Genomic DNA, 14,548 nt, shown 5'->3' on the forward strand with positions numbered 1-14,548 from the left:
AGACAGCTTCGCAGCGGAAGTATCTGGGCGATTGTAGGGCTCTACTAGGCGCGCGCGCCGGAAGTGGATGGGCGCTGTCTCCTAGCAGCGCCGGGGCGGGTGCGGAGGCGCCGCCCGCGCTGGTCGCTGCTGCCCGCGGCGCCGCCGCAGCGCCCGGCAGGTAACGGGGAGCGGCGGCCCCGGCGCGCGGCCTCCCGCCTTTACCTGGGCCGCGGGCGGCCCCGGCGGGGGCTCCTGGCCCTGTCCCGGGGGCGGGAGGCGGGGGCCAGGCTTGCCAGGCTCTAGTGTCTGTATCGCGTCGTGTGTCCGCAAAAAAAATAGAAAGAAATATCGAATATGAGGAAAACTTCCTGGCTGCTCGCAAGCACTTCTGAGTTTCCCGAGTCTTTTGGCTGAGATAGGTGCTCTTCCCCAGAATACGGATCTCAAGTGCAGGCACGGGGCTGTTTCTGTGAATAACGCGGCGCGCACCAAGGGAGCAGCGATTTAGAGGTGCCCGAGCCCTGGGCAGAGCCCCACGGGGCCTTGCTCCGAGCCCTTAAACCGGGCCTAAGCCGAGGCAGCTTATTCACGTCCTGAGGTGCTGCACAGATCTCACTTTTCTTCAGATAAATGCAAACAAGCCCCCTGTACTTGCTGTGGAAGAGTGTTATGCTTTCAGAAGGGAGTTATGCTAGGCTCGTGTTACCCAATGTAATGTGTGTCCTTCSTTTAACAGAGTGCCAGAGACCATCTGCGGCTCCTGCCTTCGGCTCCTTCCCGTTAACGAGGTTATGGGAGAGAAGGAGCCATGTCAGAAGAAGYTGTTGGTGAGACTCGCTTTTCTTTGAGGACAGCAGCTTCGCGGGTGTTTCAGCTTCCCCTTTCTTGGTACTATTCTCTTAGCCAGGTAAMGTGTGAATTATCTGAATGTTGTCACTGATAATGTACTGTTGCATGTTTAACTGCATTCAGTGCTCTGTGCTTAATATGACTTATATTTGCAAGGAATATCTTGATTTTTAATTTATTTAGAACATTGAACTAAAGTGAAAGTGGGGTTTTTTTCCTACTGATTAACTGTACAGCATCATCAGACTTCAGAGYGCACTTCCTGTGCAGTGCTATGTTCTTATTGCTGAATAAACATTATAGCAGAATGATTCTGATCAAATATCCCAATTTTCCATTTGTTTGCTTTTTGTAGAATGCGTCAGTCAAGCTAAACATGTCTGTCATGAAATCTTGATTAATATTATGTGTGTCATCTGAAACATTTTTTTAGATTGCCGGTGCCACTTACAAATTTAATCTGAATAATAATTCATTAATGCAAATTTTAAAAATGCTGTAGTTATTGAATCACTTAATTTGATTAAACATCTGCTGCATGATTAAAACAAGGCAGTGGTTTTTTTCATTGTTTTTAAAGAAAAGACTAAGTTTAAACCAATAATGAGGAGTTCCTTATTTTTTCAGTTGTTTTCACAGAATGATCTTCTGCAAAGAAAATCTTAAATGCCTACTAATCATAATATTTACTTTTACAGATGACTGCAGTGTGGTTTATCTTCATTTATTTTGTTAATCTTGTAGGCTAGTTTTCATTAAATGAATAGCAACATGGATAGCTGTCCTTCAAATCTGAGAGATGCATGCATTATGATCTTAGTTTTCAGGTTGATAAAACCTGGAAGGATTGTAAAGCTGACACTCCCTCTCTGCAGGGAGCTGTAAGACCTGAGTTGTCCCTAGAGCACCTTGATGTCGAAGTTAGGAAGGAGGAACCATAATTGTGTTGTGCACACTCAGAGCCTTCTGTTGCTTGTAATTAACTGCATGTGTGTGTGATAAGTGATGGAGTGAAATATGTCTGAATTATTTGGGGAAACAAAAAAAAAAAAAAAAAAAAAAAAAAAAACTAGGGCTGGAGTTGTGAGCTACTACTTAATGTTTTGGGGGTTTTATGGTGTTTAGTTGTTGTTATTTTTGTTTTGTTTCTTCCCATTAGAGAACTAACTGAAACCCTGCATTGTCATGGCATTAAAAAAAAAAAAAAAAAGCCTGAAAATTGTTTACCTGTTTTCCCATAGGAGTATATTAATTTTTGGATTTAGAGCGTATGTTAGAGTTGGTCCTGAAGTATTGGCAGTGCAACTATTCATTTTGTCCCCCACCAGCTGCTTGTAATCTGTGAGAGAGCCTTGTCTCACCTGTTGTCCGCCACAACATTTAGGAAGCAGTTGAAGTGTGTCCTTGTTCAGAGTTGGGGATTTCTCAGGTTCTGTGAGAGCAGCATCTCTTACCTTTTTCAAACCTAAGGTATATCTTAGGTTGGTCACCCTGCAGCAAGAGGCAAGTTTAAGAGGCAAGCTAAGTTTACAATGTGGTCAACGCTTTTGTACTTTCAGATAAAGCTTTCCCCTGGGCTAAAGAAGTTGTTTACAGTAACAGCAGTGAGCGCAATATCTGTTATTTTTCTGGCTCATCACTTTAAAAGAAGGCGTGGAAAGAAGAACAGGAAAGGGGCACCGTGGGAGCCAGGTCATATAGTAATAGAATGCACCAAAGCAGCTGCGTCAGAAAAAGGTACATGAAGGAACCCCAATTTTTGGTTGTCTATTTGTTTGCTTTTTGGAAGGGAAGAGGAGAAATGGGGCTGGGAATGAGTGTGCATAACAGTACGTAGTAGTGAAACAAACTGTTTTCCTTCTAATGCTGTGCACATTTGCATTATTAAAGGAAGAATAAGAAAATTAAGAACAAAATTACAGTATTTTACAAGTTAGCAAGTATTACTCTCAAAGCTAGCATTTAATCATTGTTTAATCACTATCAAAACTGTCTTAACTCTTGAGTTTATAGTTCTTTTGGAGGTATCTGTATACTGAGAAAAAAAGATAGTTATTTCTATAGGCTGGGTGAATGATTATGCTTACAGGCATATTGTTGTAGATATTCTGAATATTAAATTCATAGTTCTAATATGGAAATGTAAATGAAGCAATTGTTTATTTCTGAACTGAATTTTATAGAAAAGTTTGAAAACAATTCTTGATAATTCTTGGTAATACAAAAATACAATGCTTTCAGCTGGCAGCAGCTTTAAAATGACTGTATCTCTTAGGTTCCAGTTGTTCCAGTAGCCGGCAAAACTTGACTCTTTCTCTGAGCTCTGCTAAGGAAAAAGGATCTCAGTCTTGTATCTATGCAAATGGAGGACTTTTCAGTAAATACTCTGGTTCAGTTCAGAGTCTGGCCTCGGTAAGTGAAGATGTCTTAAGGCTCTTTTGTGTCTGTTAACCTGCACTGCAATGCACCTAATGGTTTTACTGAGCTGGAACAACTTTCCTGAGCAATCTGCAGAGCTTCAGAAGGGTAGGCATGCTGACTGCCCAGAAAATGGATGATATATGAAGAAGGCTGCCTCACTTTGAGCATTGTAAAAATAGTACAATGATTTTCAGCATCGCCAACAGAAACTATTTCCCTTTTGAAAGTACTTCAAAAAGTAAGACTACATATACAGCCTGGACTGTAACGGACTGTGGTAGGAATGTATTTTTTAGGATGGTCAGTAAGATAATGCTGCTTTTCCCTCTGCTTCAGGTTCAAAGTGCTACCTCTTGTCACAGTTGTGCTTGTGCCAATTCCAATTCCTGGGATAAAGCAGATGAAGATGATATTAAGCTTGTCAATATTCCGGTGACCACGCCTGAAAACTTGTATTTGATGGGTAGGTTATAGTAAGAAAATTCATTATCTAGCAGCATCATGAGAAAGTATATGATTGTTTTTATTAGCAAGGTGACACTTTGCTATAGTGACACAATATTATTGTGTCATTCTTAGTGTCCTGCAAGCCTATTCTTTGTCCTGTACTGTGAGAATAATCTGTTTTAGAAAAATGTCTTTCTGTAGGCATGTGTTTAAAGAACATTTCCATAAAATACCGAAGTCTTGCTTCATTTGGAGTTTCTTAAAAACATATTTTATAGCTTACTGTTAAAATATAAATTAAAAATTGGAAAAAATATCGCTAGAGATTGTTACTTTAATCACTTCTTTAACTTCTTTACCTTATTAAAAAAACCCTTTTTTTTTTTTTTAAGATTGGGAATTGTTGAAAAAAATTACATTTCTACTGTAATAATTCTTATTGTCCACGTAGTTTCCAGTGACTCTAAAATGTGAAGACATATGGAGGCTGTGTGTTTGATGGAAAGGAGGTATTCCTGATGTATTCCTAGGTATGGAGCTCTTCGAGGAGGCGCTGCGCCGGTGGGAGCAGGCATTAACTTTCCGTAACAGGCAAGCAGAAGATGAAGCAAGTTGTAGCTCCATCAAGCTAGGAGCAGGAGATGCAATTGCAGAAGAAAGTGTAGAAGTAAGTATATTCAAGCTGTCATATACTGCTGCTCCTTGACAGTTCATTGGGTTTTGTTACCTCGATATTCTCAATTTCTAATGCAGTTACTAAAACTGAGTGCAAGTTATGACTTCCCGTGTAGTAATGTTCTATTTAAAGGATTAAAAAGCCACCAAGCACTTCTTTTAGCTGTTTTTCTGAACCAGATCCATTGGGTCATCTCTATTTTGCAGGACTGTAAGAATCCTCCTAGAGAGTCTCCTTAGCACAGGTACAGGTCTTGAGAAAGATGAACACACATGAAATAATGTAATTGAACTTTATTTTGTATTCCTTTGTTCACATGAACTAAATGCTAAAATTTTTTAAAAGAAACACTATTTATTTCTAGTGCAGTAAGCATCACAATTGAAAAGTACTTTTAAACCTAGATTTTAACATTAGTACATTAAATAAAGTGTGTGTGTGTGTGTGTGTGTGTGTGTGTGTGTGTCTGTCTAGAAAGGTGGTATATTTTGGATGTCATTATACTGTTGGGGGTAAACTAGTGGAGCACAATGAATTTTTTTTAAGGCATAATATTCTTTTTTTTTTTTTTAAGCCTTTTAGATTGTAAACAAATAACAATTTTAATTCCTTTCTTCTTGTAGGATATCATTAGTGTTGAATTCATTCATAAGCTTGAATCTTTGCTTCAAAGAGCTTATCGTCTTCAGGAAGAGTTTGAGGCAACCCTTGGGGCTTCTGATCCTGCTTCCTTAGCTAATGATATTGGTGAGTACTCCTACTTTTACAATCCTGTTGCTTGTAATAATGCCCCTTGTAGGGGGACATGACTGAAGTGAATGGAATTGTATCAGTAAATAAACAATATATGAATAAACTGACTCTATGTTATTCTTATTGCTAAGTATTATCTAATGAACTGGAAGTATGTTTTTTTCCTATCTGGGTTTTCAATGTACTTAATAATTTTCAGAATACTCCTAAAATTTCTGAAGTTTATGTTGCCTCAGATATTGAAATACTTAAACAGTAAGAATATATAATCCCTTTTTTATAGCATTGAGGTACTTGAGTATTTCAAAGTTGTATGTATTTTTTCCCCATCATAGTTTCAAAAAGTTTTGCAAGAAAACAACCAGACTCTGCTGCAGTTTTCTGATGCTGAAAACTGATGCTATTTAGCTCTTTCATAATTCAAGAATATCATAATTCAAGAACATCTAATTTCAAATAGCTGACAAAATTAAAAGGCAGCACATGTTCTTCTTGGATACTTCTTGGTCTGTAGCCTTGTCTGCCAGGCTGCAGCTTGCCTGGCACCAGGTGGCAGTGCAAACCCTCCTTCAGCCACTGAATACGGCTCTGAGTATGGTACGAGTTAAATTTAGGTCAAAGCTGGCTTTCTGACATACTTGTGTACACACGTTAATGTCACTCAGGAAACTAAAGAGAATTTTGATGTTGTATTTTGGTACTTAAGATCCTAAGCCTCTTCTAAAATTGTGGTGTATATCCATTATTAAATTACAAGTTTAGTCATAGTTTCTGTCTTCAGACAAAATTAAGGTAATTATCTTCTAAAGGCTTGGTGTATCATTCAACACAGTTATTGTATTGCTAAGTTACTCTAGAAATGTTTAAAATTGATATTATCTGGGTGCAATATTTCGATGCTTGTTTCCCAAAAATGTTCTGAGCAATTGAATTTCTATCCAACATTCTTTGTAGAAATCATTTTGCAGTCTTCCGAGTAGAGATTGTTGGTTGCTTTATTATGAGTTTTATCTGTGCAGGCCCAGATGAGTGGAGAGAACAGTGCTTGACTGTTTGAGATTCAGAGCTCTTTTGGTCATCTTGAATTTGTAATTTAACCAGCAAGTAGTATATTGGAAGCACTTCATTCTTTCAGAACGCCGTTTAGGGGCTGAAGTGAATGTGCTCTGTGTCTGACATGAAACAGGAGCATGTATACATCTTTGCTGCTGATAGGACAGTGTATCATTTGTGGCAAAACAGGCAGCATCTGCTAAATCAAAAATCAATGGTCCTGGATAACTTACACTTAGAACTTATTTAAGAAACCCAATAAGGATAGCACTGTGGTCTGTCTTTTACTATTAACTAATCTTGGAAAATGGAAGATATTTCAAATGCTGGAAGAATGCTGATTTTGGGTTTTTTTTCTTTTGGGGGGGGGAAGGGATAGATAGTTTTCTTTTAAAAGCTAAGGCTGAACAAGGAACTGCAGAGTAAATGTGGTGGCAGTGAAATAAGTGCTGCTAATTTGCAGCTCTGTTAGCATAGAGTAAGTGATAAAAGTGTACTTGGTGCCATTCAGCGTGGTTTTATGGTAGCTAGGTCTTGGCTGCAAGTTTCAGACCTCTCCGTTACTTGGAACTGATACAGCCTGTGTTAGATGGGTAAAAATAAACTCACTGACAATGAACACTTATTGTTGCTGCTTATTGCTACTATTTTTATACTACTTTACACAGTCAAGGGAGAAGTTTGTAAAAGACTTGGACCTTGCTCACAAGATGATGATTAGACTCAGTGGCTGGTTGTTTAAGTGAATTAAGTTAGCATTTGAAGAAAGTTCCCTCTGGAACACTGTTGGAAGTATTTTAGTTTTAGACAAACAGGGGTTTTGACACACTCTTTTAAGGTGTTTTATTCTTTTTTGAGAAGAGATGGATCTTTCTGCTCTTTAAATATGTCTTCCTTTATTTTTCTTCTTTCATGGACTTGGGGTGAGCAGGAAAAATCTTTTATTCTCAATAGGTTCATGACACTTGTAGCTTGTCATTAAAATGTTTATAACAAAAGCTTATGCTTCAGGGCTTCAGCTGATTGCCTGCAAGGGTTATCACATTTTTTCCCCCCCATTGTGCTTAGATATGATTTGTGATTTTTTTTTTCTTTCACTTTCTCCATCTGAAGTACTCGATTAACCACAGCTGGAGACGGGGTTCTGAGAGTTGGATAAAAGCTATTAAGTATTATCAAGACATGTACTTCATAAAGGTCTGAGTAGTAKTTCTTGTTCTGAAGCTGTAGGGTATTGTGAGCTCCAAATTACATCAGGAAGGAAACTTTCAGATACAGAAACTACATAAATTTCTGAGACTTTTCCATTTTTTTTTCTATAAGTTTTTTTTTTTAATATATCCATATTAGACATAATGATTTGCCCCCCACCCTCCTCCTCCTCTGGCATATGCGTGTCTTATACCATAATTGCAAACAATTGTCACACCACAAGTTTGTGATCCCMCTTGCTTGTTGAAGCTGGTAGCCCTGTTAAACAATTAGCTAATGTTAATGTGCTGCAGAGGAGAGGCAGAAGTTAATTACCTGGAGGCCTCTTATTAGTCTGGAGCTTGTCACTACAGCTACTCCCTCTCTCATGACATGGCCTGAAATGTTCTTTTCTGTCTGCTGTGATTGGTATAAGATGAGTTATCAGAGCAGTCAATCACTGCTTGAAGTGCTTGCGTGCTGTGATTTAGCTGCCTTTTGTTTTATCCGTTCAGTGTAAATTGGCACTTCCAGATATATTTCTCTGTAAGCTCTAGTTGAGTTATAAACAATGAAAAAAGGCCTGGCTTACATTTCTGGATAGTTTAAATAATGGAATAGAATTATGCTCACTCTCGAGGCATTCTCCACTGGACTTAGAGAATTACCATATAAAGTAGCAAATGCAGAACTAAAATAAGATTCCTGTAGCAGAAACACTTTTTGTCATGTTAGTAGAAATAAGAACAAGTTTATGGGGCTAAACTGCTCTTCTCTTTTTACACTTATCCTCTTAAGACTGTAAAACGACCTGGGAAACTTAGAAATAGGCTTTCCTCGGGCAGGCATGAGGAATCCTGAATTAGGAACGCCCATTCCTGTGCTGAATCGGGAGGAAGGCAATTGGCAGAAAACAATGAAACAAAGTACACATTTTTTGCATTTTTTCCTTTTTTTTTTCTTCTTCTCCCCTGAGTGATGGATATGAGGGGGTAGAGAGTTTAAAGCTTTCAATACCCTGTAGTCCATTCTGGAAGAAAGTTCTGTTTAGACCTCCCTTCTAGCAGACTGAAATGTTAGCCCATCTAAAYTGTGGGGAAGGCAAAGGTTTGGGAGGGAAATAACAGCTTCACTTATGAGCAGAACTGTGGGTTAAAGGGCAAAATCCTCCACTTGTTGGGATCTCTCTCAAGACTGAGTTTCTAGTGCATTATTATTTTGGTTTCTATGCTTAAAAGAAAGGAATGCTGGCACTCCAGCCAGTGGTGATGTTTATGCTGGCACCTAAACAAAACAGTAATTCTACAACCTATGCATCAATTAAATTATTCTTACTTAAAAGTTTTTACTAGCATTTTTATTTTATATTATTTGTACCATTTAAAACAGATTGTTTAGGTTATCACAGTCAAAAGATGGAGATCTGTGCTGTTGGGTGGGTTTCATGGTAGGCTTGTCTGTTTCTTTTTTTAATTTTCTTCTCACACTCCAAGATATGTCTGGCATTTTGGAGAGAATGAGCACAGCACTCAGTGATGAAACTCTTCAGAGAACATACTTGCCTATTAGAAACCCTTCCCCCAGCAGCTTTGAAAATAAACAAAACCTTTGTATAATCAATTACAAGTTTAAAAGTTCATTTTTATGTGTTCTTATTAGCCCAAACTTCTGTGGTGTTTTGCTGTCCACRGGTGAATATTTTGTGCCTGTAGTTTTGCTTCTTGTCTTTGAAACATTAATGGAAAAGTTTTGAGTCTGTGAGTACTGTTATATTCGGTTACACACAAGACAAGCTTCTGTATTCATAATTCTCAGGAAGGTCCTGGTCAGATGGTGAGAAATTTGTTATAATGCACTTAATTTTGCTTTCTAATAGTATATATTAATTATGATTTGAAAATGATYTTGAAGTAACTTTTTTCTTTTTACAATAGTTTGAAATATTTTACCTATTTTGGTACTCTAAGGAAAAATTGACAGTCAATAGCTTTATTTCTCAGGAAAATACACAGCCTTTTGTAGAGGCTGAAACATAATTGGGATATGGGTATTTCAAGCTGAACCAAAAGTGGAAAAAATAGTTTTTGGGTTTTGTTTTGTTAAGTGTGGAAACATTTTCATTGCAAGAAATGTTCTTCTAAAGCAACAAAAACAATATTGCTAACCCTGAGTGAAAGCCCATAAAAATCATTCCATTCCTATTAAAATGAAAGAACAAAAAAAAAAAAATAGCTTACAGCTTTTGGACATAATTAAGATAGTACAGTTGACAAAAGTTTAATAATTGCTAAACCTTGCTGGCTATTACTGACTGTCTCTTACAGCAAAAAGTTCAGTCTAACTCATTTCTGACTCACCATAGATATTAAAATGTCAGATATTTGATTTGGATAATGTGGCTTCTGCTAAAAGCAATATTGAAAAAGTCTTTAAGGGCATAGTTCTCCAATATTAATAACAATTTTGTTATAAACTGCATCAGGGAATTTCTTATCTAAGGAGTCTGTAAATGTAGAATGCTGAATAGAAGAGTAAGATCAGTTACAAAATAGATTAAAAACTGTAAACAGAAGTCTTTCTGAAAAATATGCATGAATAAAGGGACTGTAATGCCTTTCATTTTTCAGTCGTACTCTTTTGTTAATTTTAGCAGTACTATGATAAAAATGTAGAATAGCTCTGCTTAGAAGAAGAGGCATGTACTGAATCAGGTTAGTATTTGATGATCTTTAGCTTCATATGGGTAATTGATAACCTGAGCATTTTGTTTGTGTACATCTTGGAAGAGCAGTTTAGATGCCTTTTTATTCYATTGTAGAGCAGCTCATTTGAAATCTTTTCAGCGTTGGCCTGAGCTAACCCATTTTACCTTGCACTGAACCAGCATAGGAGAAATCGGTCTTTTATTGTGTGTCAACTGAAGGGTGATGCGGGTAGAAATTTCTGAAAACACGTCAAGTATGCTTTGCAAGAACATGTGTTTCTGATTTTTGAGGACCCATTTGCCCAGCAGCTTTGCTCTCTAGATGAGAGCGTGCAGGCTATTTATACACGTAGTTGCTTTTCCTTAAATGGCATCTGAAACCTGTCTGCTCTCTGTCCTACAGCCACAGCAGAGCTTGAGCCCTTGTCTCTGCTCTTGGCTAATGCTGTGTCTTACCTTGTCCATTTACAACTTGCCCCCCTCAGATAGGCTTGCATGTTGTTTCTAAAACCATCTTGGCTCRCTATCTGACCAGATAGCTAGTCTCTCCCTTAAGGAGGCTCCTTTTCCATCAGCTGCTGCTTTCAAATTAAATAAAAGCTACTCTTTCTAGGTAAGGCTGCTCATAGTAGAACCAGTGTCCACTCTGTTCCATTAGCTGTTCAGGCATTACTCTTAGTTCTTTTAAGGCAAAATCTGTCTGCTGCTTCTCCACTGTTTCTGTGTGTTCCCTTAAAACATGTGAACAGCTGCTATCATCTTTCCTGAGGTTTCTTCTTTCCAGCAGCTTCCTGGTTTCTTTGAGTTACCCAGGCAAATTACAGTCACTTTCTCCATTTTATTTTTCCCATTATACTCTGTCTACCTCAACAGAAGCTTACGTGATAGAAGTGGGAAAATACACTGAAGCTCTACAGTTCCCTATACCTTTGTATTCTGTATTTGCAAGCTCTAACTTTCAACTGTCTTCATTTTATAAGATCTTACTAGCAAGACTGTCTTTTCTCTGCATCATTGTAGTATTATGTATGTAATTACAGCCTTGCAGTACTGTTCGGGTAGGGCTACTTGACTCATATACTGACTCATCAGTATATTTTACGTTTACCCCACAACTGCAGTGTATAGTAATTGTATTTAACAGCAAGGAAAGTGACACTGCAATTCACTTAAGAGTGTAAAAACAGCTGGACAGGTCGTCAGTCTATAGGTCCATCTAGTTCCATATCTTCTTTCCAGCAGTGGCTGGCAGTAGATTGGAGAGGAGTGTAAGAAGTGAAGATCAAAGAGCCTTCGCTGGCAGCCTTGTGGCTCCCTACGGCGGTTAGGCTGAGGTAGCCAAGGCTGCATCTGACCATCTGGCTCTTTTAAGGTCTCATCTCTGTGTGAAAATCATTTTGTACCTGTGATTATCCTAGTTAGCTTTCTGAATGCTCCTGACCAGAATTTATATAAACCTATAGACTTATATTTGTATATAATTATTCTTCTATATAATTATGCAATTCATATATTCATAAATATGAACCACAGAGTATAATATATGCTTTAAGATATAGACAGAATAGGGGCTTATTGTGGAATATTTTTGTTTTCTGCTAATTTCATCATTCTAATTGTATTGGCAGCTAGAGGAGCAAAGAACAAACACATGCATCTTGTATCAGCTGTTCTTAGTATAAAGCCCATTACTTGTGTTCATGTAGCTAAGGTTGGTGGTGGTTCTTTCTTGTGTATTAGTTAATGAACAACTTAAAGATTTTAGTGTATTGTTGCCTTTTATYTTTGTCATTAGCTTAAGTGGCAAGTTGCACGCTGCAATTAATAGTTCACTGATTTCATACTTAAATTTCCTTTAGGAATTTGTTATTTGTAGTGTAGATTTATTTTTGAGTGTTCCTTTAATAKCCTGTTCACTGGCCTTACCAGTCTGCTGCTGTTAGCTGCACCGAGCAACTCACCCTGTTCTGGAGAGTTCTTTTGAAAGTCAGATTTCTTGTTGTTTCTCAAAAGGAGAAAAAAAAAAAAAAAAAGAGTTGTCTTTTTTTTTTTCCAAAGTTGCACATAAATATATGTACCACTTTTTTGTGTAAGGAGAAGTGCTCATTTTCCTCACCCTCTGAGGGCCTGATTAAATGTCAACTTGTCCTCATTTTGCATACTTCTGAGTAATGGTATATGGAATAAGTGGAGCCAGCCTTTCCTAAAGGAAAAGCTGTTCTTATTTCTCTTATATATTCATGTGATATGTTTTTTAAAAGTAATAGTTTACAAATTCTTTTTCTTACCAAAAAAAGGATGTACATATACTTCTGTGTGTTTATATGCATTCTGAGTATTAATGTTCAGGGGCAAGAAAATCATACTAGACAGATGGCAAGTTGTAAGGGTGGGATAAGTGTTTATTTTTCTGGCTGGAATATTGCAGTGTGAGGTTATATAAACTGAGGATCAGGAGCATGTTTTGGCCTGTACAGCCAATTCTTGGTCTAGAATTTCTACTAAAACAATTTATTCTTACATTAAGCTCTATTTTAAGAGAAGCTTGTCTGAAATATTCTTGGACAAAGTGGAAGAAGGAGAGACAGAGTTGGGAGTAGGGGGAATACAAACAGTGTTCAGAATTCAGAAAGATTGCAGGATTCTCAGCTCAGGTAGCTTAATCATGAAAACACAAACTACAATTTATCTTTCTGCTTTTGGCTATAATATCAAAATGTAATATTGGCAGAATTAAATAAAATCAGCATCATGCAACTCTATGTGTTATATTTCCCTTAGTTATTCAATAGCTTGCAATGTAGCTAAAACTTACCAGCAGCTTATTTTCAAGGCTTATGAGGTAAGTATTGTTTCTCTAAAATGAGTGAGTATTTTGGTAAACTCTGGGCTGGTGTGTTTAAATCCTGCTGCTGCTTAACTCCTCTGAGTTAACTCCTCTGACCCATCAATCTCTGCCGTAGGGAATTGTAGTACATCCGCACTGGCCATTACTCAGCAGCTGCAGGACACTGGGCATCTTATTTAGCCTCATCCAGACCCCAGTGCTACCGCAGGACACGTTTGTTTAGCGAGTGTGCGGCTTCCTCTCGCTGGACAAGTAGCCTGGATATAAAACTTTCCTTGCCTAAGGAAGGCAACTTAACTTCTTAAGCTTCTCTCTCGGCGTGAAATATTTCAAAGTTGAACCTGTTGGTGGGAATGAATCTGTCTTTCTGGAAAGTTACAGGAAAATATGCCATGATTAATAACAATAGAGGAACTAAAACTTATTTAATATATCATTATTCTCCTATGTATGTATTTGTGCACTCAGTTTCTAAAACTATTACAAAGATTAATTATGGACTASGGATTGTTTTCTTTCTGATAGATCTTTTTTTAAGGCTCGAGTGAAACTTCTGTCAAATTACTCTCAGTTTGCGCTATGTCCTACTCTACCTAATAAGACTGGTTGTGTCATAGCACTGCAGAACATCTGATTCGGAGCACATGTTGATCACACCAGACTTTATTCTTTCTGCTGCTATTTAAAGCTGCCCTTGTTCTACATGTAGATAAGCCTGCAAGTATTTAAAGGTAAACATAAAATATCACTACATAGATATTCTGTATTATCAGAACTTTTTTTATTTTATTACTATAACTTAGCTTATTTTACCATAGATATTAAATATATTAACTATATACTACAAGTACATCTGCTTACTACATGTGTCTGAGCAGCTGCTGACTTTAAATCAATAACAAATTTTCTTTCAGGGACAAGTTGCACTAATTATAGCAAAATAAATGTATTAATATGTTATTACTAGTATATTTAGCAACCTCAGCTGTTATTAATTTGTTCTCATTTGGTATTTGAAAAAATAATATTAAACTAAAGGTCTAGAGGAAGAGCTCTTCATTCAGTACAACTTTCAGGGATTTCTGTCTCATGCTTTCCTACTGCCAAATGCAAGTGGAATGTGTGTCACTCTAGCAGTAGGGCACTTAAGTGTTCTCTCTTATTTTTTTTTTTTTAAGTTTCACCGTTTAAAGTTAAGTATGTGTCTCTCTAACCGAGATTCATAAAGCATATGAATTTACAGAAGCCAGTCATGTTCCAGAATGGTTTCACTAGGGATGGACAGAATTCTGTAAGAATTTTCTACATTGAAATCCAAGTGAAAGCTGCATGTACTGTGCTGTCCTTGTAGAAGCTGCCTCATGTCTGGTAGATTTGTGTCAAGCATAATACTAGAATCTTCACTCTGAAATTTATTTGAGTATGAATCCAAATCAAATACATGTTTGCATATCTTAGCTTAGTGATGGCTTAGCTCAGTGTCAGCAGTCAAATAGGCTTTCAATACTGTCTTTTTATCTGTCTATTAATTCCTGAGATAGGAAGACACAAATCTTTCCTTTCTTAGCACATTCGTAAAGAAAACCTGAATCTTGGGCATATTATTGTTTGTTTTAAGAATAGC

General features: G+C 37.5%; 1 protein-coding gene across 1 annotated transcript in view; it reads left to right on the top strand.

Moving 5' to 3' along the window:
- The first annotated feature begins 718 nt into the window (after positions 1-718).
- Positions 719-14,548, top strand: part of MIGA1 (mitoguardin 1) — a 30,100-nt gene continuing 16,270 nt past the window's right edge. The window contains exons 1-6 of the mRNA XM_026037906.1: positions 719-889; positions 2,391-2,568; positions 3,107-3,243; positions 3,589-3,715; positions 4,230-4,366; positions 4,999-5,122. Of these exons, the coding sequence (XP_025893691.1) occupies positions 791-889; positions 2,391-2,568; positions 3,107-3,243; positions 3,589-3,715; positions 4,230-4,366; positions 4,999-5,122 (802 nt within the window). The 5' untranslated portion in view covers positions 719-790. The remainder of the gene's footprint in view (positions 890-2,390; positions 2,569-3,106; positions 3,244-3,588; positions 3,716-4,229; positions 4,367-4,998; positions 5,123-14,548) is intronic.

Source organism: Nothoprocta perdicaria, unplaced genomic scaffold, assembly GCF_003342845.1.
Source record: "Nothoprocta perdicaria isolate Ctin4 unplaced genomic scaffold, notPer1 scaffold_20, whole genome shotgun sequence".
Lineage (NCBI taxonomy): Eukaryota > Metazoa > Chordata > Aves > Tinamiformes > Tinamidae > Nothoprocta > Nothoprocta perdicaria.